The sequence below is a fragment of the Gymnogyps californianus genome, chromosome Z, assembly GCF_018139145.2.
Source record: "Gymnogyps californianus isolate 813 chromosome Z, ASM1813914v2, whole genome shotgun sequence".
In the NCBI taxonomy this organism is placed as follows: Eukaryota; Metazoa; Chordata; class Aves; order Accipitriformes; family Cathartidae; genus Gymnogyps; species Gymnogyps californianus.
The window spans coordinates 4560348-4587251 of record NC_059500.1 but is presented as its reverse complement, the minus strand read 5'-3'; the positions used below and the strand labels follow the sequence as shown (position 1 = coordinate 4587251).

Genomic DNA, 26904 nt, shown 5'->3' with positions numbered 1-26904 from the left:
CCGGGGTCCCTCACGCCCGCCGCCCTCTCCCGGCCGCCCACCCGCGCAGGCGTGGGGAAGGAGGGGGGGGGGGGGGGAGCGGGGGTGCGGCGCGCAGGCGCGGTGCGGGCGGCGCGGCCCGGCCCGTCTCGCTGCCGCGCGCTCCCGGGGCGGCCGGCGGGAGGCGGGGTGAGAGCGCGGGGCCGCGGGAGCCGCTCCCCTGGCGGCCGCCGGGGCTGAGGCAGCCGCGCCGGGGCCCTGCGGAGCTGCCCTGCGCGCCCAGCCCCCGCCCAGCCGGGTATTGTTCCCAGCCCGTCTCCGCCGGGGAAGTTTTGCCCTCGTCCCGGCTCCGCTCCCCGCCGGGGCGGGGCGGGGGGGGCTGGGGCCCCTTTGTCGCCACCTCCCCGGCGTGCGGCGGCCGGCGGAGGGGAGGCGGAGGGGTGGGGGGGGTGGTGGTGGGGGGGGGCGAGGCTCAACATGATGGCGGCCGAGGCCGGGGGTGAGGAGGGCGGCTCGGTTACCTCAGCCGGGACGGCGGGAGCCGCCGCCTGCGCGGAGCCGGGGCACTATCCCGCCGTCTGCCGAGGCAAGGGGCCGGGGCCGCAGGGCCCGTTCCCGACCGGCTCCGGCGGCGGCGGCAGCCCGGGCGCCGGCCCCCCGAGTGGCCCGGCTTTGTGCTCGGTGCTGGGGCTCCTGGAGCTGGGCGCGGGGCCTGCTCCTCCGGCGGCCGGCGGCACCGCCGCCACGGCGGCCGGCCCGGGTCAGGGACCGGAGGCGGCCCGGGTGACCGATCCCGGCACCACCACCGCCGCCGCTTTCCCCCCGCTGCCGCCGCCGCCGCCGCCCCCCTTGGCCGGGGGGCTTGGGACTGTGGACGAAGGCGACTCGCTGGACGGGCCGGAGTACGAAGAGGAGGAGGTGGCCATCCCGCTCAACGCGCCCCCCACCAACCAGTGAGTAGCCGCCGCCCCACCGGGGCCCGCCACGCCCGGCCGCTTCCCCCCCCCCCCCCCCCCCGGCCTCCGAGGAGCGGGGGCCGCGGCCCCGGACCCCCACCTTTGCCCGGTGGAAAGTGTGTGTCAAACTCCCGTGGAACTCCCGCAGAAGTTTTGCGCACCCCCCCTCCCTTCCCCCCCCTTTCCCCCCCTCCCTGGTTCCGCTCCAGCAGGAAGGCTGCTCCGCCGGGAGAGTGCCCGGGGACGGGAGTCCCGCTGCGGGCAGACCCGCCGCTCGGCCCGGCGGCTGCTCGGTGGAGGGGACAAGGGGACAGCCCTCCTCCGCCTGCCCGCTTCGCAGCCCGGCTTTACGGTGGGTGGGTGAAGGGTGAGCAGCGGCAGCAGGGACGTGAAGTTCCCCTTCGCTTTTGAAGGTGGTACTCCGGTGATAACTGGGGTCAGTTCCAGGAAAAAAGGCGCTCTGGTCGAGCCGAGTTAGGTTTTTTTTGCAAGTTTTCATAGCGATACTGCAGGCTGCCAGGAAGAGTGAGCTATTCCGGTTGTGGTTTAACTACCTGTTGGGGAGACTTTTCCAATCTCCGGTAGCGCTGTAGACTTTCTCAGAAGAGCCATAAACTTTATTTTTTCGAATAAAAGCTAACAAAAATGCTATCCATGGCATAAAATAATTCATATACTGTGTCATCATTTTGTATTGCATTGCTTTCTACTAAAAAAAAAGGAAAAAAGTAATATTTAGCTTTTCTATTTCATATACAAACATAGCTAAAGTAATGCGCACGTGCTTGGTCTTTTTAAATTCAGGCAGTCTTGAAACGTGGATTTAAAATGAGCAGAGAGGCTCTTTTTATAAACAATGTCTAACTGGTTTGCTGCTCAACCAATTTAAAATAAAGCTGTTTTTAGTTAGGTTGTGTTCGGAGAGAGGATGCAGTTGGAAAAAAGAAACTGTAAACCTGCAGTTAGGTTTTATTATACTTATCCATCCACTAGGTTAATCGGGATTCCTGTAGTGCTGGTAATAGAAAGAATCTTGCACTAGAGGCAGACCAGTTCTGTGTTTATATTGTGTGAAATATAAGATCACAGAATGTTATATAGAGTTCATGTAATTCGTAAGTACTCTGAACACAACCTTTGGATTTAACTGTAGAAAGTCTGCAGGTTTACGTAAAGCGCTTGCAAGGCTTGTATTAGAACAGAAAATAGCCCTTGAGCAGGTGCCATATTCTCCCCAAAATGAAATTGCTTCAAAGGCTTAAATTGCTTTCATCGGTATCTAGAAATATGTTGTTCCTGAAGTTACAGCGAGTATCGTCGATAATTTAGGGTTTTGAGGTACAGGGTGGCAGATGTATTCAAGATATAGGTCAGAAAGTTAATCTGAAAACCCATCTGAATTTGGGTTCTTTTTTACGTTTTCTCGTAACTCCACTGTTAGAGAGTGAACTTCTGCACTATTTCATGTACTTCCAAGATTTCAGGAGCCATTGCTGTTGTAAGGAGGACATAAAATGTAACATTATAGGATTTCTTTTAAATTAATCACTCTGACCTTGACAGGCTTCCTCGTAATCCTTTATTCTTTTGATTTCTGGACTTCTTGTGGAGGTTTGTAAACATTAAGGCCTTGGTTTGTGAAGACAGTGTTTGAATAGTCTTAAACTTGTAGAATTCCCTAACGAGCTAGAAATAGGATTAGGCAGATTTGACAAAGGATAAGGAGGGAAATAGAAGCACATAAAAGCAAAGTTACTTCTTCAGTACTGGGTGCCAAGCCGGTGAGATACAGAATTCCGCTCTTCTGGTTTTTTGTCTGCAAGATGAGACTTCTGCTTCTGTTAGACCCGGCTAAGTTCCCCAGAGAACTGAGGAAAACGCCAAAAAGCAGGCTGCTTTGAAATATTTTTAGAAAGCGGCATAATTATTTGTGAATAATCACCTGTTTGATACTAAATAATTGTTACCACATCTACAATTCTGAATTGATTTTGCAGTCAGAATATTGTCTTGTAAGTTATGTGCAAGCACGATGGTTAACTTTCATGAAAGGGGATGTTAGATTTCTGACAAGGAGTACATGCTAGGGGAAGACTGCAGAGGCCCTGATTTTGTTTTGGTTGGCAAGGCTACTTACCTTATTCAGACAAAGGGGACATTGAATTTTTTGCAGGACCAGGGCATAGCTCTGTACTTAAATGTTCTTCTCCTGAAGATTCTTTAATACAGAAGCATCCAAGAAGTAAAATACATTCAAAAATTGATTCAGAAGTTCATACCTCCATATACTTAACCTTTTTCTTTGTAATTTTATCCTTAGTGTGTGACTTTTCCATAGAAAAAATTTAAGTTGGCTGATTAAAATAATTAAAAGCCTTTTTCCCTTTCATTCATCTCTTATTTATGTTATACAGCGTCAGTTTTTACCATTCTCAGCTAAGTAATTTAAATTTGCCATATGTCGATAGTAAATTGTATCCTTTCAGTCCCACTGTTTTATTTTGGAAGTGACCTTTCTTTGTAGTCATACCATCTGCTTCTACGGAGTTGAACTCTTGATTTATTACCAAAAACAAAGATCAATATTATCTACCAGCTTATATAAGGAAAGGTGCAATATAAGTCTTTAAAAGCAGTAATTGATCTTGTAATTTAAACTTGGATTAAATTTCTCCAGTTGAATGTGATTACAAAACTGCTGTTCCATTTGTTTAAATATGACTGCCAGCTCCACCCTTTCCCACTTCCTCCTAATTCATTCTGTTTTTATAGGAGGCATGCAGGGTTGGCTTGATGGATAATTCCATGATTCTGTCAAATGGTTTTGTTTCTTTGTCTTAATTGCTTACAATATATTATGTGTACATCAGAAAATTGAGAGTGCTCTTCACTCCTGGCCTTGCTTTATGTGACGTAAAATTACTGTTCTCCTGTATAAGAATGAAAAGGCATTATTTCTTTCATAACAGTAACGAGTCACTAGGCTTCTTTGCCTTCCCATGGACGTGCATTGCATTTCAGGATTTACTGAATGGTTGGTTACTGACTCCAAACAAAAGTACCTGGTAGAAGTTGCTGCTGGTGTTTCCAAGTTCATACTCCAAGCTTAGATCAGACTTTTAGGTATAAAATAAAATTAAGCTTTCTGCGTAAACTTAGACACAATTTATCACTTTTTCATCTCCTAACTTGTTTTGCAAATTAAAAAAAAACACCCAAAACAAAATCTGAGTGAGTTCCCAGTTTGCAAGTGTTAGGCCATAAGGGTGTTACAGACCAAATGTTTTTTTTAAACATGAATAAGTTTTTAAATACCGTATAGTTGACATTCTGGCTTTCACAGTAACTAACCTGAAGAGATGGGAAGTGAAGCAGATGCAAGTTCTGCACTTCCCATCAGGATGCTGTAAATATAGTTTGTTCAGGGTAGTCAGGATGTGTTCGTCTTTGCTAGCAAGCACCTAATACACTTAATTTCCTCTTCTCTTTTCCACATACCTAAGGAAAAGGGGAATATGTCTTCTCTTAGTGTGTTTTCGTTGATTTTCTAGCAGTGGGAGGAAATTGTTAGCATGTAACAGGTTCTCTTTATTCACAAACTCAAAATCCCCAAGTAGGGTTGATTTTTATCATCTTTGATCCAGAGTGAAACTGACTTAAGGCTTGTCTATTCAGTGTGTGTGTGGTTTTTCATGTTTCTGGAGCACAGCAGTAGCATGTTTATATGGCAGCTTAATGCTAGGTGGGAGGCACAGGATGCTGGGGAATAAAGTGGGCAACTCCATGTTTGTTATGGTCATTTTTTTCCATGCTTTCTACCCCATTTGCAAAGCTCGCTGACAGAGGCCGAAATAGTGTAAGGAAATGCCTTCAGATTTAATGAATGAATGCTATTTAATTTGGTTGTAAACCAGGGGTATGTGGAATAGTTCAGTTATGTATGTATTTGATTAAAAATCTTAGTTGACAAAATTATTTTAGATCCTAGTGTTCCATTAAGGTGGCAGAAGCAGTTCCAGTATATTCCAGCAAAACTGACATTTTCATACGGTGTTTTTTGAGCAGTGGTTATCAGTTTGAAATGGAAATCAGTTGAAATCGAAAGCTATCAACCATACAAAATGAAATAGGCTGTCAAAATACCGTCTGGTTAAAATAAATCTTACCCCAAGCAGATGTATTCTTACAGTCACTCTTCGTGCCTGGTGAGGCGACATAATAGTGAGAAAAAGAGCTGGACATAGAGAGATGGATAGAGAAATATTAAATAAGCATGGATTGCATGAAAGTAGAACATTTTTCTACTTGAACGTAGTGTGAAGTTCTGTTTTCTTCACATGAGTGTCGAAGGTGGCAAGTCCAGAGTTTTGCAGCATTTGTTCATTCCGGTAACTCATGAAAAGGAATTTTTTTCTGAATAATGGCTGAAGGCCCTTTTCCATACTGATGAATGAATCTGTTGCGCTGAAAACTGAGGGGAAATAATATTGGCCTGTTCAGTTAGGTGCTGTATAAACAAAAAATGAAATGTGATGTAACTTGATTTTAGTGTATGAGGTTTCTTTTCTGTTCAGCAGTTAATGTGGTTAGCAGGTAAACTTTTCTTTTTTAGGTAATGAATTTCTTTATTAATTCCTGTTCTTTACGGAAGGGAAACACCTTATTTTTCTAAAGTTGATGAGTAGTGTACTGATTTGGCCACTTAAAAAGTAGACCTGAATATAAATCTGGTTTTAGTTCTGGCTGAACGTGTGGTGTTAGAAGTGCTGTCTTAAACGAATGGTTAAAAGCAGTGGAGTAAAATTGTACCTAACCATACATAGGAAGTGAAGCAGTAAGTAAACTGAGTATGTTAGGTACATATATAAATGAAAGCTGCAGAGGAAGAAAACCAGAAGTAGAACAGCATTTGATGCTGAAAAAAGTTTGAGGAGGATTTTTCAGTAGGTTAGTCAATATTTCTAGTTAACATCAGATGATGTCATTTTGTTTAAACAGTGAATAGAGTCTCTTGACCTGTACTTTATGTAGTTTTTATTTTGTGTCATATATTGACTCCCAGAACTTCAATGTGGGACTTCCGCACTTCATCTACTGGCCTGCCCTATTGAGAAGCATAATATTGTGCCATATTTCTTTACCTTTTCTTGTCTTAAATGTTTTGTGGCTGGGGAGTGGGGAGGAACACATATTTTACCAGTGGGGGCATGGGTCTCTTCAGTGTAGGACTCCATCTGTTGATTCAGCCGTAAATTCTTAGGACTCCCATAGTAGTTTTCCCATTTCTCACATATCTTTCTTTCTCCTTTAACAAAACAAAAAAAAATCTTGGTATTTGTTGCACTGGTAGGCACAGTAGGAGGGAGGAGAAGGCATCTTGTTTTAACATTGTCTTTGTGCTGCAGAGAAGTATTGCCATGAAATGATTATGTGTTCCTCTCTGTCCCTATGGAGTATGGTCAGTACCAATAAAATGTTACCAGAGCTTGACAAGTTTTATATACTTGTCCTGTTTTATATACGTTTATATACTATATAAAGACTGCAGGCAGTCTTTAGTATTTTTTATTTTTGTGTAAAATATCAGCTCTGTCACTCTGGAGCAGAACAGTTTCTGTTCTTACATGAGTCTATCTTTAAATTATGTTTTGTGTTGAAGGTGGTGAGGAGTAGTCAGGATGGATTTATGAGGGGGAAATCGTGCTTAACCAACCTAACAGCCTTCTACAATGAGGTCATTGGCTTCGGGAGAAAGGGGGAGAGTTTATCTCAACTTTAGTAAGGCTTTTGACACTGTCTCCCATAGCCTCCTCATAGACGAGCTGACAGTGTACAGGTTAGATAAATGGGCAGTGAGGTGGATTGAAAACCGGCTGAACGGCTGGGCCCAGGGGGTGGTGATCAGCAGCACAAAGTCCAGGTGGAGGCAAGTCACTGGTGGTGTTCCCCAGAGTGTACCCAGGGGCCAATGCTGTTTAACATCTTGATTAATGACCTGGATGTTGGGACAGAGTGCACCCTTAGCAAGTTCGCAGACAATGCAAAAGTCAGAGGAGTGGCTGAAACACCAGGTGGGTGTGCTGCCATCCAGAGTGACCTGGACAGGCTGGAGGATTGGGCTGCGAGGGATCTCGTGAAGCCATCTCGTGAAGTTCAACAAAGGAAATGCAAAGCTCAGGCTCTGGGGAGGAATAACCCCAAGTACGTGCTGGGGGCTGACCAGCTGGAAAGCAGCTCTGCAGAGAAGGATGTGGGTGTCCCGGTGGACAGAGCCAGCAATGCACCCTCATGGCAAAGAAGGCTAACAGTATCTTGGGCTGCATTGGGGGGAGCATTGCCAGCAGCTCGAGGGAGGTGATCCTTCCCCTCTGCTCAGCGCTGGTGAGACACATCTGGGATGCTGTGTCCAGTGCTGGGCTCGCCAGTACAAGAGAGGCATGGACTTACTGAAGCACGCCCAGTGCAGGGCCACGAAGATGATGAAGGGACTGGATCATCTGTCAGATGAGGAGAGGCTGAGAGCGCTGGGACTGTTCAGCCCAGAGAAGAGGAGGCTCTGGTGGGTCTTATCCATGCATATAAATACCTAATGGGAGGGAACGAAGATGAGGGAGCCAGACTATCCTCAGTGGTGCCCAGTGGCAGGGCAAGAGGCAATGGAAACAAATTAAAAACCTTGAAATTCCATCTGAATATGCAAAAAAGCCTTTTGTAATGGTGGGGGTGGTCAAACAGTGGCAGAGGTTGCCCAGAGAGATTGTGGAGTCTCCATCGTTGGAGATGTTCATTACCCAGCTGAACATGGCCCTGAGCCACCAGCTGTTGCTGACCCTGCTTGAGCGGGGTGGGAGGGGGGAAGGCTGAACTAGATGATCCCCAGTGGTCACTTCCAACTTAAGTGATTCTGTATATATATAAACATACTGTTTATAGTTGAGGATCAGTGTTACAGGACCTATTTGCTGAAAATTGTTACTTGAAGTAGACAAGAATAACGTCAGAGGCAGTAGCTAATAGGGAATACTTTAAAGGGAAGTACAAGAAATCCTTAGGTTGGTAAACAGAATATTTCATTATTTTCTGTGTAGGCAGATCTCATAATTTCTGCTGTAAAAGCTCAAGAATTTGCTTTTTAAAAAAAAGAAGTCTTTCTAAGGTAGCTAACAGTGCTGCTTAAATATTTAATAAATTTGCTTTGAATATCTACCTTGTCCTTCTAAGGTACGTTTTTATTACAATTATTCATATGTACAAATCAATGTATACAAACCAGTGTTGCTAAATTAACTTGTAAGCTCCGGTCACATTTCAGGAGCGGAGTATCGAGGTCTCCAGGACACTCAGTGTACTCAGTTGGTGTTCTGGTAAGTTAGCAGTCTGATTCTTGTGATGATCAGGCCCTGAAAAAGTCATTTTCATCTTCAAATTTTGATATTTTCAGCTCTTTCTGAGGCCAACTTCATACCAAATCAATTCTTTTTGTTAAGGTTTCCTTTTTGGTTAAACTGCAATAGTAATAGTTGTTCATCCTCAAGTGCTAAGTGTTTTTTTGTAAGTATACAGTTTCATCAGGGTTGGAATATATAGAATCATAGAACCATAAAACAGCCCAGGTTGGGAGGGACCTTGAAAGATCATTTGGCCCAGCCTTTTGTGGGAAAGGGAGAGTAGCTGAGATTATCTAGCACCCTGTCCAGTCGTACCTTGAAAACCTCCAGTGAGGTTTTCCTCCTTCCCTGGGGAGGTTGTTCCAGTGAATAATTGTTCTCACTGTAAAAAAAAAAATTTAACTGCTGGAATACGGTGGTGGGGTCCCCCTGAGCCTTCTCTTCTTCAGGGAGAAGAGGCCTAACTCAGTCTTTCCTCACAGGGCAGGTTCTCCAGCCCTTTCATCATCTTTGTGGCCCTCCTTTGGACCCTCTCCAGTCTGTCTGCATCTTTCTTGTCTTGTGGGGACCAGAACTGGGCACAGTACTCCAGGTGCAGCCTGACAACTGGGTAGAGCGGGATGATCACGTCTCTGTCTCTGCTAGCCATGCCCCTACAGATGCAGCGCGGGATCTGATTTGCCTTCCTTTCTGCAGTGGCACACTGCTGACTCACGTTCAGCTTGTTGTCCACCAGGACCCCCAGGTCCCTCTCAGCAAGGTTGCTCCCCAGCCACACCAATCCCAGCCTGGACTGGACTCTTTGGTTATTCTGACCCAGGTACAGAACCTTGCACTTGTCTTTATTAGACTTCATACTGTTCTTGCTAGCCCGCTCTTCCAGGCTGTCCAGGTCTCTCTGTAAGATGGCTCTCCCTTCTGACATGTCCACCTCACCACCCAGTTTGGTGTCATCAACAGACTTGGTGAGGATGCTTTCAGTCCCATCATTCAGCTCATTTATGAAGATGTTGAACAGCGTGGGGCATAGTATCGATCCCTGGGGAACCCCACTTGTGACAGGCTGCCAGCCAGAGTACAAACCACTGATCACCACGCTCTGGATGTGGCCCGTGAGCCAATTTCCTACCCATCTTGCAGACCACCCATCCGGTCTGTATCTTGCCAGTTTGTCCAGTTAATGTTAGTATTGAGATGTTAGCTGTATGTAATTATATTTGAAGAAGTTGAGTATGTAACTACATGGGAAAATTTAAAACATTACAGTTTTCTGTTAAGCATTACTGTCATTGGCTCAGTAGGGGTGGGTATATGATTTTTGTATTGATAGCTACTTACAGATATTTGGACAAGGGTTCCTTTTATGAACTTCCCTTTGCAGAGTACACTGCTTTCTTTTCCAGAGTAGTTTCCAGAAACCATCTAGGTTTAGCCAGCCTTTGATAATCAGCTCAGGAATCATATGGTAATTCTGTGTAGATTTGTGTAAGAAGTTTTTCTGAAATTTTGGTCTCTTTTTTTATTGTTATTAAGTCTACTTCTTGCTTTCCGTAAAACTATGCATATGTATGTGAATATTCACCCATACGTAGGACACGCACAAAAGGATATTCTGTCTGTGGCTTACTCATTGAGTTTTGTAGGTTGTTTTATAGATAAATTGCATCATTTTTCTATATATAAAATTAAAGAGTAACCATAAATCGATCAACTCCTTTTTTATATTACCATCTGTTAGTAGACTAATGCTGCAGACATTACAAGATTCAAGCTTGGATACTTGCTTGATGCAGAAGAGTAAGGATTTGCTTGCGTTATCTTGTTCAAACTACACCTTTTCCCCAGATTTTTTCTTGCATAGATTTTTGTGCTTTCTAAGCATCCATGGAGAGATTTTTCTTTGTTGTTCTTTCCACTCCTTGGCAATAAAAGGGATGCTAGAGAAATGTCTTTATTCCTCCAAAAGCAAAATGTTACCAACAGTTCGTAGTAACCATCTCGGTCTATATCCAAGTCTAGAAACAAGTTTTTTTTCTCTTTTCTTAGTTGTACACACAATTCTTTTATATTATGCTGTTGGATTTGTTGTGTATGGATTGTACTCTCCAGGTTATATTCCCCACTGTTGTTCCTAGTGCACGTGGGAAGTATTGGACATCTTTTAATTCAGGCATAGTACCTGTCTTTGATTTCTAGTGTATAACTGTCAAGGTTTTCTCGTTATAGAAGCAGTTATCTATCCATTGGTGTGATACACCTCTCTAGAGAGGCATTCCAGCTTGCAAGAGGAGGTAAGAGTGGAGCACAGAACAAAAACCTGTGCTTGGTTAGAGAGGGTGAGGTGCGAGGAGGAGGAAGGTGAAGGAGCCTCTGGTACGTTTAATGAGGTTAAGGGCAGACGAGATGAACAACATCTTAGAAATTCCTTAATTATTGCCAAAGAGCATCTGCTGATTTGTGTAGCAGTATTAACATTGTTTCTCTAGGAGTTACTCTTAGTTCAAACAGAAAAAGGCATATTTTTGACCTGAGGGCACAAGTAGGAAGCATGTAAAAATGGGAAGTTTCTTGCTAAAAACTTTAATGAGTTCCAGAACTCACTTCCTAAGCTGATCCTTCAGTAAGAAAATGCAAGCTGTTTCAAGAGCTATTTTTCAGCCAGTTGAGCTATATTTCACCTGCTTATTGGTGGCTCTTGCAAAAATGAGATAGGCAATCAGTCTTCTTTTCAGTAGATATGTATCAGGTAGGATTGGAATCAATCTTTTGGCTATGTTGGATATTATGCTGTTATCGCATCTCTGTCTCTTTTAAAGCTTATAGCATCGTTTGTTACAGAAATTGGAACTTTTAGAACCTTTCTTTCCTTAGTGAAGTTACTTAGATGTATTCCTTTTTGACTGTATGCTTATCTCGCTCTTTCATCTTTGCATAGTCTTTTTGTTAAGATGTACTGAGGCTTTTGGTTGATCTGTTTTGTTCTAGCCCAGAGTTGATGTAAACTCTGGTGAAAGTGTTTTAGCAGCTTCTTTTGGAGGTGTGTTCAAGTCCCATGGCTAAGAGGTTGGCACAGCTGGTGTACCAAGGAGTGCCTATCGTAGTGACTTTCCACGTTAGTTGGCTGGTTCCTACGGTTCAGTTTTCCACATGCTGTTTCTAAGGGGGTTTGAAACAGTCAAATGGGAAAAGCAGGATTATTCTTCATTAGGCTTACGTGGGTATGCTTACATGCATTGTACTGCCTCTTAGAAAAATGCATAGGGATGCAAAAGGGTTAAAAACCCCTCCCTCCCTTTCCTAGAAGAGTATGTAACACTCAATTTCATGCATACTGGACAAAGAACACTTACTTGGCTTCAAGTTAGTTTCAACTCTTGTTTCATTATGTTAAAGGTACATCCAGTGTAGTAGTTGATACATATTTGCAGAGCTTTTTCTGGCAGGAAGTTCTTTGTAGAGAACTGCAAAGACTTGGTCCAAAATTGCTAACTGCTGAATAGTAACTAACAAGACAGAAGAAGGACGTGAATTTAGTAAACTCTGAGTGAAACTTAATTTAATCTCTACAAATAATGTGCATAAAGGAAGTAACGCAGCCTTACAAATCTAACAGAGATTGGAGATAAAGTGTTAAAAGGCAGACTCTGGATAAAAATGGTAAAACTAAGAATGCATTTTAGGCTGAGAGAAACTGTAAGACTGAAATGAAACTTGACCAGTGAATAGGAGCGTCAAGTCTTCAGATGGAAAGCTTGAGAGAGGATGGCCGGTGTTAACAGGATAAGAAGAAACAAATAAGAATACAGGATATTTTGTGGTGGTTTTTCTGTCCTCTGTCTTCATGAAACTGCACTTGAGATTTGTGTGCCATTTGAAATTGAGGGTTTTCCCAGTTCAAGGTAATCATCTTTGCTCTCTTTTGCTTCTAATGGGAACAGAGCTCACATAGTCTCAGGAGGTGATTACAAGAATCTGTAATGTGTGAAAGGTTCTAAGGCAGTGACTGAATTGATAGGAGGGGAGCTCTGACCATGACTCCTAGAAGTTCTCCGTTCTTCTTATGGGTTTTGCTGAAGCAGCATGGTATGGCTAAGAAAAGCTTTGAGTGAAGTGGATATGGCATTTGATGACTGTTTTTCCTGTGCACCATAACTTTTTCTAGATGGAAATAGAGAGGTCTGCAGCTATTATCAGCATGTACATTTGTACTAAGTTGCTGAAAAACACTTTTACTCCCCTTCAGCACTTTCTCCCACATTCCCTCCTCCCTAACCTACTGTGTTCCTGAGTAAAAATTGCAGCATACTGTAACAGCAGAATCCTTTAGTGGAACAACAAAGCTTCATAATATTTGCTTTTCCCACATGTAAAAAGGAAATATGTAAATAAAAGGATTTGGTTGAACAATGTGACATGCTTCCACACACAATAGCAGCTGCCTCCTTCCAGATGGTAAATTCACCAGCTGCTACCTCTCTGTGAACAGCCTGTGCCTTGCATGGACCTTGTGGTGTGTCTGTGTTGGGGGCCCAAAGTCCTGTTACTGTACGGTGAGCAGTGGGGATGCGGTGTAGTTGCATTCCAGCTCACAGTAGAAAGTGTTGGCTGGCCCTCATGAGGCTGGTGTGACTGGGTGTCTGGTACCCAGCATCTTCCATGGAGCAGAGGAAAATTAAGGAGCTGTTGTTTGCAGGCCAGAGGTAACAGCTCTAACCGCAGTGCAACTCATTTCATGAGGTTCATGACTTGGCTTATGGCTGTCAGCCACATGATGTGGCTGTGGCTGTAGTGTAGGGACCATTCTCCTGTGGAGCTGTATGTTGCTTGTGTGGATACATAAGCTGTTTGTGATGTTGTTGTGTCTCCATTCTGTCTGTTTGCTGTAATTAAGATTGTGATACAAAGGGTTGGAGTTTTGAACATGCTGCTTTTGATTTAGACTGGCAGATGGGAGTATTTTCTTGCACAGCTTCTGACTGGTTTGTGAAACATGGAAGCCTATTACTGATATTCTCTTAGAAGAAATATAAAGGTCGCAATGTAGGTAACAATTTTACAAGTTTGTTACAGCAGTTAAATGGGTGGTCATGGAAACAACCACCTAAATTATGATCTATAGTTAGTAAGACATTTTATAGTTGAATCACTCCATAACATTCTGTTGCAAGGCTACTTGTGTTTTCTCTTCTAATGCATCTCATAATAGCTATTGTATTGTCAGGGCACTAGCTGTGATTCAGAATGTCATTTAATTATGTTTGCTCAAAACACTGTGAAAATAGTGGATTGTCGGCACGTAAAGATTTGCAAAGTTAGTGTTAGAAATACAAAGTGTTCCTAGGTAGGACTAGGCAAGCAAGCAGAGGTGACTGACTAGAAATGATAGGGATCTTGTCTTTGGCAATGATGGAGGATATACATCTAAGTGGTAGAGAGTTATGGTTTTGAGTGCATGCATTTGATAAGTCACAGCCACAGGGGCAACTTTATATTTACAAACAGCTAGGCAGGCTTTTTATTTGATACCTTCCTATCCAAACCTGAATTCCTTTCATGAGACTTGTAGTGCGCCGTAGGTAGGACTCCCTTTTACATCTGTTCAGAAGCTGTATTTGATGTAAATCAAGAGATCTGGTTAAGCATTGCTTCTGACTGTGAGCGCGTTAAACCTGAAGCTGTTACAGTTGCAAAATGCTGAAGTTGTTGATCTTGACCTGTAAAACTCGAAATGGTGCAGAGCCTCTGAAGACAGAAAGGTGGTTCCTTGTGATGTATTTTTGCAGAAAACACTGAACTCAAGCTTTGTTGAGATACCTGATTTGAGGGTTAAAGCCAGAGGATCTGGGATTTATTTTATTTCAGAATTTATGATAGCCTGGTCCTGTCCTTCAGAGTGTTCTGCACTCTATTCTCTGATGAAATTACAATGAGTAGGGCAGGTTCTGTAGTTTAGTAATTTCTGTTGTACTTTCTTTGGATAGCATTGAGTATTGGATGGATCTTCCTTTATAACTGATAATACAGCATAAGTGATCTTAACATTTTTCACTAGTATGAATTTGTGCTCAGTACATTAGCCAATATTTACAGAAAAATTGATCTATGGATGTATTTAAAAGCAAAAAAATCCCACAACCTTTTAACAGAAGTATTAAAAAAAAGATAATGCTACTCCTTAATTGAGCACTTGATATCCTTAAATCAGATCGAGTACTGCAATTTTGTAAAATAGCCTTTACTATTTGCTATCAAACTACTTGAAGGTAATGACGCGAAGTTGCAGAGTGCATCTTCATACAGTATTGAAAACAGGTGATAGCTGGATGAAATATAAGACGTGCACTTCTAAAAATGAAATGTTTCAACACTCTGATGGTGTGTATTGCTTGAATAAAGTGCTTCCGTCTAGGGATGAAACTCTGCTCTCTGGAAAAATGCAGTTATTTCTCGACAAGCATTTTGCATACTCTAATGGTATCTTAAAAGCCTGTACTTAAGTGTGTATCCTGTTTTTTAAAGACGTGTGCTATCTACAGAGGCTTCCTGAGGATATCACTTGAGCTGTTTTCTGCTATCATTGCTCAATATTGACTGCTTTACTGCCATTTGTATCTTCATATCAGTTGGTAGTTAGATTACTTATTTCTGTAGCTAGTGGTATAGAGTAATTTGTGCATTACACTAATGCATAGCGAGCTGTAAAATACAGTGTATTTTCTATCAGTTGTTAATATTTCAAATATGTGCTCAGTGGAAGTGAATTTAATGGCACTCAGAAGTTAACTAGATATTTTTATTTCAGAAAAACCTTTTCTGAAATGGGGGAGCAAATAATTTTTAACCCTGCTTCTACTTTACCAGGTAATAAATGTCTTCTGTTAGGTTTGATATAAAACTGTTGAATGAGAGAGAATATATAGAGCCTGTTCAGCGTTAGAGGAAGTGATCTCCAATGTGTGGGATGTACCAATATATATATTTCTGTCACTGGCATGGAGGGTGTCCTCTTTGTTCAAAACTTCTGGTCTTAAAATTGGAGCACCCAAATTTGTGCTATCATTGTAAGAAATCCCAGTCCCTTACAGAAAAGCTGAATGTTTTGTTTGCAAGTAATCCTGCCTTTTTTTTTCCTAGTATATTTTTTCATTAGTAATTTGCATTCTTACTAACACTCCCACCTTTCCCATTTCAAAAGTGTGCCTTTAAGTTTGGCATTGTAATGCAATGTGTCTCTCAATAGAGTTAAGATTATTTTTCTCAAGTGAGTGATAAATAGGAACAAATAAAAGCTTAGTGAACCTATTGTTAGTTTAAAATAGGCTTCATGGAATGTTGGTTTCAAAGAATTTCTTGATCAGGAAAGTTTCTTGGGTCTCTGGGGAGTTTCTTACTTCATGAAAGTCACTCTATCCAGAATAGCAAAGCCCAGTTGTTGTGACACGTGCTGGGAATGAACGAACTTGGGTTTCAGCCATGCTGTGGACACTGACAAGCAGAACGTTTCGTCCTAGGTACTTCAAAACAGATGGTCTTGATTTTGTTTTATTTCCTAAAGGACCCTCCTGGTAGGGGTAGTGTGATCCACTTTTTTGCAGACTGTCTTTAAGCGACAGGTTTCTGTCTGCGAGGCTGCGTTGCTCTGGAATGGGACGAGACAGGATCTCACTAACAACTCGGCCTGCAGCAGCCTCAAGTGCTATATGTTGTACAGACACAACAGCACTTTTTCTGGTTTAACTTGTTTTGGTCAGGATGAGGAACAGAAGCAAAGGAGAGCTATACTAGCAAGCACACAGCTTTTCCAGGCTAAACAGTGTCTATGCTGGTGCTGCTTCTGCTGTTATACTTGTTTATTGGTTTAGTCTTTGATTTTCATTCTGATAAAAGCTCTCAAAACTTTTCCTTCCATTTCATAGAAAAAAAATTGCTTCTGGTCAGATTTTATCAACAGCCCAGCTATTCATTTTTTTTCAAACTGTAATCTGTGCAATTTTTGGTATTCTTGCATGTATTAGTTCAAAAGGTCATTTACATATCTCTTCCAAAATGCATTTTTGTGACTCTTGCAAGACATATGTGAACTGTTAGAACTAAAAGGCGAATGGTCTAAAGTGGTAAAGGATTTGAATTGTCTAAAACAGTGGCTGTATGGAAGCTGATGTTTTCTTGAGTGTCGAAATTAAAGGTTGAATTAAGCATAGTTAGTTGATGGATGCAGAGCTAATAAATTATTACAGCTCTGGAACATGCTGTGGCTTTGTGAATGTGATGAGAACAATGCTTGGCTTTATATTTGAATGGCACTCTGCACTGCTGCTTTTTTTTTTTTTTAAAAAAAAACCTTAATACTTGATCGTTTGGAGTAGAAGGAGTGTTCTGACAAAAGCTGTGTAAATAAACTGAGGTAAGGCGAATGAATGCTTGAATGGTAACAGTCTAACCTTTACTTTAGACTGAAGTGTTCCTTTGTCATATTTTGCAGTCTGATTTGCCACGCATCTGCAGTTGCTTTGAATTGACAGGGTACGCATTGTGATTAGGAAAGATTGTTTTGGGGCTGGATGGTGGTCTAGTGACTGCTGTCACTCCAGTTCAATGCAGGCTTTGCTACAGCAGTATCTGTGTCAGCTGAGAAACAGGTTGTTACAATTCACTTCTCAATTTATGCTTTTGGAAAATCCAGCCTGAACTGAAGCCCATGTAGGCTTAAAATACAATAAACTTCCAAGTCAGATTAGTCACCTCTGGTTCTGTTTATTTAAAATAAGCAAATTAGGGAGGAGAGAAAAGCTGATGATGTGTATAAAGCCTCTGCCCCTTGGGATGGTTCATTGGGAGAAGGAGGTTATCTGAAAAACTACCCTGTCTTAAAAATACTGTTTATTGGAAATAAGTAAACTGGGAGGTTGAACATGTAAAGATGTGATAACTTTGAAACAAAGGTTTGGAGTTACATCAGTTTTGAATGAAAGCTTTTGTTAGTTTCATAGGTCTATTCTGTGAGAATAAACAAAAACTTTGAGTTCTAAGGACACCCATTGTTCTTTTTTCAGGTGGTATCATGGAAAACTTGACAGAACAATTGCAGAAGAGCGTCTTCGACAAGCGGGAAAACCTGGAAGTTACCTTATTCGAGAGAGTGATCGGAGACCAGGTTCATTTGTGCTTTCATTCCTTAGTAAAACAAATGTCAATCATTTTAGGTGAGAATTAAATGTTTTATTTTAAAATACTGTAATCTGTTTGGTTTTGGTTTTAGAACACAATAGAGTACAAACAGAAAACAATCATTATATTATAATTGAATATTTTTGACTGTTTATTCTTTCATGGTACAGCTTTTGACTTCTGTTTAATTGTTTTAAAATATGTGCTTAAAAATTACTTTATAGGCTAAAGAACAAAAATGTGAGGAAACCAACAACATCTGGATAGAGATGCCTGTCTAAAGCAGTTGTGAATTGACTTAAAGCAACATGCAGGTTTCATTAGTCAGTCAAGGAGATTGTTTTGTGTCTGTTCTGTAGTAGCCATTGTAACTCACGGGACATACTCAAAGTGCTAGCAGATCTGGTTGCTTCCTTAATTTTGAGGGACCCCCCCCCAAAAACCAAAAAAACCGGAAGAAACAAAGAGATTATGTATTTAATAATCCGAAGGTTTTCTGGAAACGGCTTTCTGTATGTGTTAGAATTAGTTGTTCTAAATACAAGTAGCTCTTTATCCAACATTGTAACTAGGATTATTTTACCATTGCCAAACTGTGTACATTAGTAAGTTCATTTATTCTTATGAGATGTATTCTGAGAAGGGCTTGAAGGTTAGTCAGCAAGTGGAGTGCTGCAGTGTAACATTCATCTTTACAAAATAGGAAAGCAAATGTTTCTTCAGCAGTAAAAGAAGTCTTTGTCAGTTGTCTTGATAGCAACAATCAAATTCAAAGCAAATTCTTCAACTTCTGAAAGTGGGAATTATCCAGAATACAAACATATGAGCCACTGTGTGCATGGTTTGCAAATGTAGGGAGTTTTTGGTTGCATCTGCTATGTGATGAAGTGTGGTTCATGAGGTCCTGATCTACCATTGACATGAAGGCGTAATTCTCTTAAGTGCAGACAATATAGCACACATAGTATCTCATGTTTTCATCTTGCCATCTGAGCTATCAATTTCAGCTTCTCAGCTATACTGATACTCATTTTGGAACTGGTTACTGTGTAGCAGTAGCAGAAAAGTGAACTGTGCTAATACTTGCTTTCTAGTGCTGGTTTGGAGTCCTGGGTTATTTTTAGTAACTTCTGCTTTTGAAGCCAGTATCAGGCAATTGACTATTGGTTCATGCCCACCATGAAAGTGTTTCTGACATCTCAGGTAGAAAATAGTCTAATGATTTCCGATTCCCTAAGGAAAGGGTCCTTATGGTATTTTCAAACCTTAAAGAATGCATAAAACACACAGAGAAATATCCAAAGGGAATTAATTTGTTAGTTAATACTGTTCTTCAGAGATTGGACGTGTTTTCAGTTTCATTCTTTAACTGCCAAGTGTGTATTTTTGTTTGTTATTAGATAGGCTAGTGTTACACTCAAGAGCACTGTTAGCCTCAAGAATGGCAGCCTTAAAGTAATTTCAAGGAAATACAGGGATGGATTTCCTATATCCCACAGAGCAGAAGTGCTGTTTCCACCAAAGCTTGATCTTTGCCAGTTGTAGCCTACCAGGAATGGGTGAAACTTCCATTGTAAAAAAATGCCCCTCGTATTTTGTTTCCTGAAAGTATTATTTTTCACATTAAACTTTTCTTAGATTTCTGTGCAACTGAAATCTCAACATTTTAGATGTAAGTTTCTTAAACTCTTTTAATTCTTTTGGTGCCTCTTAAAAGTTGCATACAGACATACGTGCTCATGCAGCATATGATTGATTTATAGCATATGATCTGTCAAAACTAAATATTTTTTCACTGAAGCGTTACCTTTTTTTGGTGAGGCAGTGTGCTACAAAATATTTTGAAGGAAAATACTTATCTTTTAATCTTGTCCTTCAGAATTTTCTGTCATTACAGAAGTCTTGCTGTATTTGCTAGCTTAGTGTTCTGAAGAAAGGTTTCATTTAAGCTGGATGCAATAATAATCTGAAACACTAAATTTCATTTAGAACCTAATCTCTGTTGAATAATTTACCAAGGAATCTTACGAAAAATATACCAAAAGATCTAGCCTATGTCCTTAAAGTTAAATTGTTTTCTGACTCCCCTTGCAGTGCTATATGCTTAAAAACTTTAGATTTTGTCTCGGAAGAGTCATCTTTGTGTACATGTCACATCACTGTTTGGGAGAAATAATTTAGTTCGAAGAACTGACTGAGAAGGAAGATTTTTGGGCAGCAATGTATCAGAATACTGACCTGCTAAAGAAAAAGAGTAAAAATGGCAGAAACCAATAAATAGTGTACTCATTTGGGATGAAGGATAAGTTTCTTGGTAATTGAATGTTTGGGGTTTTTCCCCCTCCCCCTTCTGTTTGAGTTGTTCACAAGCTTTGTGAAGAGCTCAGACATGAAGTAGAACACTAAGAAGATTCAAATATGTTTATTCTTGGTACTGTAATTTTTTTTTGAAATAGCCTTAAGATAATTTGTCTCTCTTCTAGCAACTGGAGAGACAATTAACATGAGCTTTTAGATTTTGAATTTTTTTTAACAGCAAAATTTGCTTAGCTTGGTAAAAATTTGTTTCTCAATTTCTTACATTTTTGTAAGAATGCAAGTGAGCTGCTGCTCAGGACTCCTGTCTGATCTCTGTGTTGCTAGAAAAATTCAGGTCTGCTTGATGCCATTGATTTACATAATGTAATAATTTCTTTGCATTGTCTGGTCAAAAATATTAAAGTTGTTTCAGATTAAGTACTTCTTCACTTTTGGAAATGACTCTTGAGTGTAACAGGAATATTTTAAATACTGTTAACTCTTTTACCTAAACAAATAATTTCTGACTGCTTTTAGAATTTGTATTGACTAGCAATGTGAACAGACATGGTACTTCCATTTTTGATATGACAATGCATTAACAAATCTCTGTACTTTCAGAAAAACACAACCCTTAAAGAATAAAATTAACAGTTTTGTAAGAATTCTTTGTTGTGTTAAACTACTGCAATGGTTTTGTAAGCTTTTTTCCCATTAGTTAGCAAATTTTTAAATTGAATATAAGGAGATACTTTGATTATTCCAAAGTGATTTCTTAACTTTTAATATGGATGCTAAACTAACTGTAAGAAAGTGATTAATTTTTGAAGGTTTTCTGCATTGTATAATCAAGTGCAGTGTTTTGTTGTTAAAATATTTTAATACTTTGTTAAATTTATATAAGCCTGTCATAAAAGGTGTATGTCCTGCATGATACAAGTAATAATGCTATTGTGTCTATTAGTGCATTATTTCAGTTGTCCAAGACACTCACAATTACTTTTTTCTGTTTAATTTAGTTCCAACAAATGTACTGGCTTTTTTTGTGAATCAGCATTTCCTTTAGAGTCTTAAAATACTGGTGTATCATGTGATATATATCCGCAATTTTTGATGAAATATTCATTAGCTAAGATTTACTTACATGTTTATAGAGAGCTTGTAATACTGCATTTTGCTGAATGTAGACCCTGCTTTAAAAACTAAACATTATCCTAATTTCCTTTAAAAAAAAAAATTGGTAGCAAAAAATTTTCTTATGTGAAGCTTCTTTTTTTTAATTAACAGGATTATTGCCATGTGTGGAGACTATTATATTGGTGGACGCCGTTTTGCTTCACTCTCAGACCTAATCGGTTATTACAGTCATGTGTCCTGTTTGCTGAAAGGGGAAAAGCTCTTATTTCCGGTAGCACCTCCAGAGGCAAGTAGTAAAATTTTTATAGTAAAGTTTTTAAGTGTCATTTACTTAAATGTTAGTAACTTTAATCACCTGTTGTGGTTTAGGCCCAGCCAGCAGCAAAGCACCACGCAGCCGCCTGCTCACTCCTCCCCCCCGGCGGGATGGGGAGGAGAGAATACAACAAAAAAGCTCCTGGGTCCAGACCAGGACAGGGAGGGATCGCTCAACAATTATGGTCACAGGCAAAACACACTCAACTTGGGGGACAAGAAATCAATTTAATTTGTTACCAATCAAATCAGAGTAGGATGATGAGAAATAGAACCATATCTTAAAAACACACCTTCCCCCCACCCCTCCCTTCTTCCCAAGCTCAGCTTTGCTCCCGATTCCTCTACCTCCTCCCCACCAGCGGCACAGGGGGACGGGGAATGGGGGTTGTGGTCAGTTCATCACACGTTGTCTCTGCCGCTCCTTCCTCCTCAGGGGGAGGACTCCTCACACTCTGCCCCTGCTCCAGCGTGGGGTCCCTCCCACGGGGGTCAGCCCTCCACGAGCTTCTCCAACGCGAGTCCTTCCCACGGGCTGCAGTCCTCCACGAACTGCTCCAGCGTGGGCTTTCCCACGGAGCCTCGGCCTTCTCCGGGCCCAGCCACCTGCTCCGGCGTGGGCTCCTCCAGGGGCTGCAGGGCAATCTCTGCTCCGCCGTGGACCTCCATGGGCTGCCGGGGGACAGCCTGCCCTCTCACCACGGGCTGCAGGGGAATCTCTGCTCCCCCACACCTCCTGCCTCTCCTCCATCTTCACTGACCTCGGGGTCTGCACGGCTGTTTCCCTCACATCCCACTCCTCTGTCCGCTGCAGGTTTTTCAGCAGCCTTTTTCCCCTTCTTAAATCTGTTATCCCAGAGGCGCTACCACCATCGCTGATGGGCTCGGCCTTGGCCAGAGGCGGGTCTGACTTGGAGCCGGGGAAGCTTCTAGCAGCTTCTCACAGGAGCCACCCCTGTAGCCCCTCCCCTGCTACACAAACCCAACACACAAACCCAACACCTCACCATTCATAGTTTTCTTTGGAAAAAGCATTGTAGAAAGTTTCTTGTAGTTCTACGTAGGCTCAGCATATGTTGAAGTATAAGGAATATAAAAATGCGTTCTTACTGATACAAAGTAATGATTAAAAAAATAATATTGCTATTTAATAAAAATGTGTAATGAGAAAGCTAGATGTCAGGTGTTGCAGTTATCTCCAAATGTAGTAATAGCATTGTAAGCAAACAGACACAAACAAGAAAATGTGCAGGTTTTGGCTAGTAAAGAGCACCATTGTGATGTAACCCCTATTGTTTTGTGATATTTTATGTATTTAACAACCATTTTAAAATATGCATCCTGGAAATAACCAAGGTTTCTGAAAATGGGGCTTCTTTCACATGCACCTCCCTAAAACAATATAAGTAATTAAAATGAAACAAAACACTGCATAATGCCCCCCTCCCCCCGAACAAAACCCAAGACCTAAATAAAGATGTTTCTGAATGTTAAACTTCTGGAAATGTCCACTCCAAGTGGAAGAAAGTTTTAAAAGTATACTTTTATGGGAACTATCTTACTGGTATTTTACTTCGAAGACGATAAACATACATTATCTGTCATGCTAGAAGACAAAACAAAATTAGAGCTCTTGTAGCTAACTATGAATTGCGCTTTTCTAGTTCTCGGTTTTGAGCTTTGAAAATTTAAAACTGGTAAGGGGGATAGAGGTGACTGTTACCAGTTCTTTGCATCAAAATAGCATAATGCTGGGGAGAAGGATTCTACACTAGAAAGAGGAGAAAAGAATTGTCTTTGCTCTCTTGTCTTAAATTGTAGCCTGTGGAGGACAGAAGGAGAGTTCGAGCAATTCTACCTTACACCAAAGTGCCAGAAACTGATGAAATAAGGTATGTTTTAATAATAGTAGCAGTTGTGAAATTCTCAAGAGTATTTATAGATACTAATGATTTAAGTATGTGTTCATATGCAAATACTGTCCAGTTGCATCTTAACGCAGTTAGGTTAAAGGATGATGCCTCTCTGTTTTTTCATTGGAAATAGCAATAAGACTTTTTATTCTTGGTATATTTGTTTGTTTTAATTGTAAGGGAAGTTACATCAGGTTTATAGAAGTAAAATTAGTACTGTTGTAGTTTTGAAGTATGTTTTATAAAGCCCTAGATTTTTCTCCAAGAGGGTAAATTTGTGTATGAAAGAATTCTGTGCAGAAATGCCTCGTGAGTGTGTGAAATAAATGAGCTAGGCTTTTTTCCTGAACCGCCACAGAAGTAACTAATAGCAGATAAATCAAGCCAAACCAATTCTGACCACTAGAAAGAGAATGTGAGCATTGACTACTCATAAATGGAAGAATAGAGTATTTAATGCCGCCTTTGAAATAAGAAAAAAGGAGCAATGTTTAAAAAGGTTTGCCTTTAATGTTCTAGTACTAATTTTCTTACCTGTGCTTAGAAACTTGGTGACTATTTTTTTTAAGTTCTCTTTACTTCTCTATCCATAAAATGGAGCAAGAATGATTCTCCCTTCTCTTCTCATCTCTCCCTCCTTTTGGAAAGAGTCTGTATTGAACAAATGATACTTTTAAATGTAACCTCCCATAATTTTAAGATCTTAAAAGATTACTGAATTGTAGGCCAATGTCTCATATTTTCATTCTTTTCTGTTAACTGTTACTCACTTCCTTTCTAACATTGCTACCTCAATAATTTCTTAGGGATTGTCTGTACTCTCCACCTTTCTTGCATTTTCATGAGATGCTATGTGGAAAGGAAACAAAACCAACAGTCTCATATCCAATAGAAGAGCATGTGCTGGTTACTTGGAATTGATACTGCTTTCTTGAGACGTCAGAATTATTTTTTTTTGGATGGAAAAGTAGCAGGATTTGAAAGATCTGTAGTGATTTCTAGTCTCTCTAATGAGACAGTCTTGGTTTCATAAGTTGATTTAACGCACCAGTGGAATTGGGAATTGGCTTGGTTTTGGGAGTATTAGCCTAAGATACAGAGAAAGATGTATGAGAGCTTTATATCATCACTGGGATGGACATTTATCCCAAGGCTCATAGTCCAGTCCTATGTGACCTCTTTAAAGAATGCTGTGAGGATATTTGTCTTTGAGATTATGTTTTTCTAAGCAGATGAGAAGAAGGTGGTAAGACAGGGAAGGGACTCTCTAATTGCATATTGCAAGTAAGGCTTCCTACTATGTGTAAGAATGAAAAGATAGATTGAGTCCATTAAGTGCCATATTGCACCTACCAACTTAAGAGAAAAAATCATTTTATTACTTCACGATCATAACAAAAATTGTAGAAAATTATACCTTTTCTCCCTCTTTTAGGATGCAGCTAAAATGCAAAGTTCTCTGCTTGGGTTTTGAGATCCACATGGCTAAAGTAGTTTTGTTCATGGCATAGTTGGGACCAAAGTTCTCAGTTTGTTCTAGGTCAAATTAATATGCTCTTGAAGACTTCATGCATTTAAGAGAATCTTGACTTAAAATTTTAATATCATAGTTAATATTTACAAAGTTTGAAGTCTTACAGGGTTAATTTCAGCCTGTGTTCCGTATAGTAACTTAATGTGTAGTTCTTTGTAATAGAGGTGATGGAGGGTGCTCTTGCAGTCGCCCATTCTTAGGTCCATTTAGCAGCTGAATTTCTTCGGTGTTTTCAATAGTGGTTTGTTGTTTTTTGTTCTTTAATTCTTGTTGTTTGCTTTGTGCTCGAGTTAATGCCTTTTCTGTTGGCATACTTCAAATGAGAGAACGGCTTCATTTCAAATAGAAATTTGCTATGTAATTTTGGACTGAAATAGTAGTTAATGAGCTTCAATACTTTATTGCTATTTCCTGTACCCTGATGCATCACCAAACTTGACTGAGAAGTCTTGCTGTGCCAGTGAAAGGTTTTCATATGACCTGAGTCTGGGATAACACATAAGGAGTAACTTACACTAACCTTCCAGAAATGAAACTCGCTTAGACATGTTAATGCTTCTTATTTATGCTTTTCTTGTAGTTAATTGCATGGCTTCTCTGGTAACTGTTCTGTACTCTCTTTGTAGCACTTGTCTTTGTATGTGAGAACCTAAAGAATAGATATTTCACAGGCTTTTATTATACAAGATTAGTTTTCGATGAAAGTATTATTTTCTTATAGACTATTAAGGGTATCTCTGGTTATTTTACTTGTGTTTAGTATTTGATCCCTCTTGATAAAAGAACAATATTACTATCTTTTAATATTGTTGTGGTGTTATTTTTGTTTTATACATCCTTAGCACAGTTTGAAGTTGACAGAACTGAAGTGTGTATTAGATGCTAAACGTAAATCGAAAGTGTAAATACTCATATATAGTAGCCACTGAACTGTGAGGAAAAACACACGTGATGTGCTTGGGGTATCAGTTCATGCATTTTTCACAAAGAGGTTTTCTCAAGTATTTTGTGGAAATTATACTCAAGAATTCATTGTGTCCATTAAACTTTATATTATGATTGTATCTCTGATTTAAATCTTGCTGTAACCCTCCTCAGTTTCCTTAAAGGAGACATGTTTATTGTCCATAACGAATTGGAAGATGGCTGGATGTGGGTTACAAACCTACGGACAGATGAGCAAGGTCTTATTGTAGAAGACCTGGTAGAAGAAGTGGTAAGTAATTTTTATATTCAAATTTCTTAAATGAATGAGATTTTTTGGTAAAATAATATTGAAATAAACCAAAACTAGTGACATCTAATTGCCTGTTTTCTAATTACGTACTTTTCTAAACCTAGTGATTGGATCTGCTCGTTTTAAAATAGTATAACAAAACCTTTAAGCCTAATTCAGTATTAAAAAAGTGCGTATTCACATGTTGGCCAAAGAGAAGTACAAATTAATGGTACTGTAAATTTACTAGGCAGTTTCCTAAACTTGACTGTCCTGGTAAAGAATCTGCTGCTCATTTAATTGCATTTTTTTTTGTATTTGCCATGAAACATTCACAAACTGTACAGAATGTAATTTTGCATTGTGGTATGTCTTTCTCATCTTTTAAGGATGAAGTGTGCGTTAAAAAAGTATTGATGAGTTAATGATACCTAGAAGGGCTTGTGTGGGCTCAGGAAGCTAACCAGGTGACCTGCAGATAATTCAGTTACTGTAGAGGAACAGATGGTTTAATATACTTCAGAAGGCAAAAAAAAAAAAAAAAAAAGCTGTGTTGTTTTTTTTTTTTTTTTTAACAAGCTCAGCATTGCTTTGGAGTAAAATATTATCAAATATTTTTGATAATATTTTCCTTCACAGTATGTATGTTTTGCTAATAGCAGTGTTACCTGCAGATGCTTCTCACAGATCTGTGTCAGGATGTGAATGGCTAAATTGAAGTGGCAGTACTAGACTATTGAATTGTAGACTGATATATCAGTGGTTAAGTTAACCTTAGGAAAGCTGAGATTTTACAAAGTTACCATCTCTAAAGAAGGACTTGAAACATGACAGAAGCAATCCTCTGAAATAACATATTTTGGCTGAATTTCCACTTAGTGAATGAAGAGGAAAACTTATTTTTCATAGAACTGCAATAAGCCCTTTAGTTCAAATATGTCTCAGACTTCTTAATGTTTTTTTTCTACAGAAGGTCTTAACCTATGAAGTTTATTTTTTT

General features: G+C 40.3%; 1 protein-coding gene across 2 annotated transcripts in view; it reads left to right on the top strand.

Moving 5' to 3' along the window:
- Positions 1 to 456: 456 nt before the first annotated feature.
- RASA1 (RAS p21 protein activator 1) overlaps positions 457 to 26904 on the top strand; it is a 66712-nt gene continuing 40264 nt past the window's right edge. Inside the window, exons 1-6 of one of the 2 annotated variants that reach the window (XM_050913182.1) lie at positions 457 to 702; positions 745 to 932; positions 17377 to 17526; positions 21077 to 21212; positions 23063 to 23133; positions 25787 to 25904. In XM_050913182.1, the coding sequence (XP_050769139.1) occupies positions 457 to 702; positions 745 to 932; positions 17377 to 17526; positions 21077 to 21212; positions 23063 to 23133; positions 25787 to 25904 (909 nt within the window). Of the gene's footprint in view, positions 933 to 17376; positions 17527 to 21076; positions 21213 to 23062; positions 23134 to 25786; positions 25905 to 26904 lie in introns of both variants that reach the window. The other variant, XM_050913181.1, reaches the window with a different exon arrangement.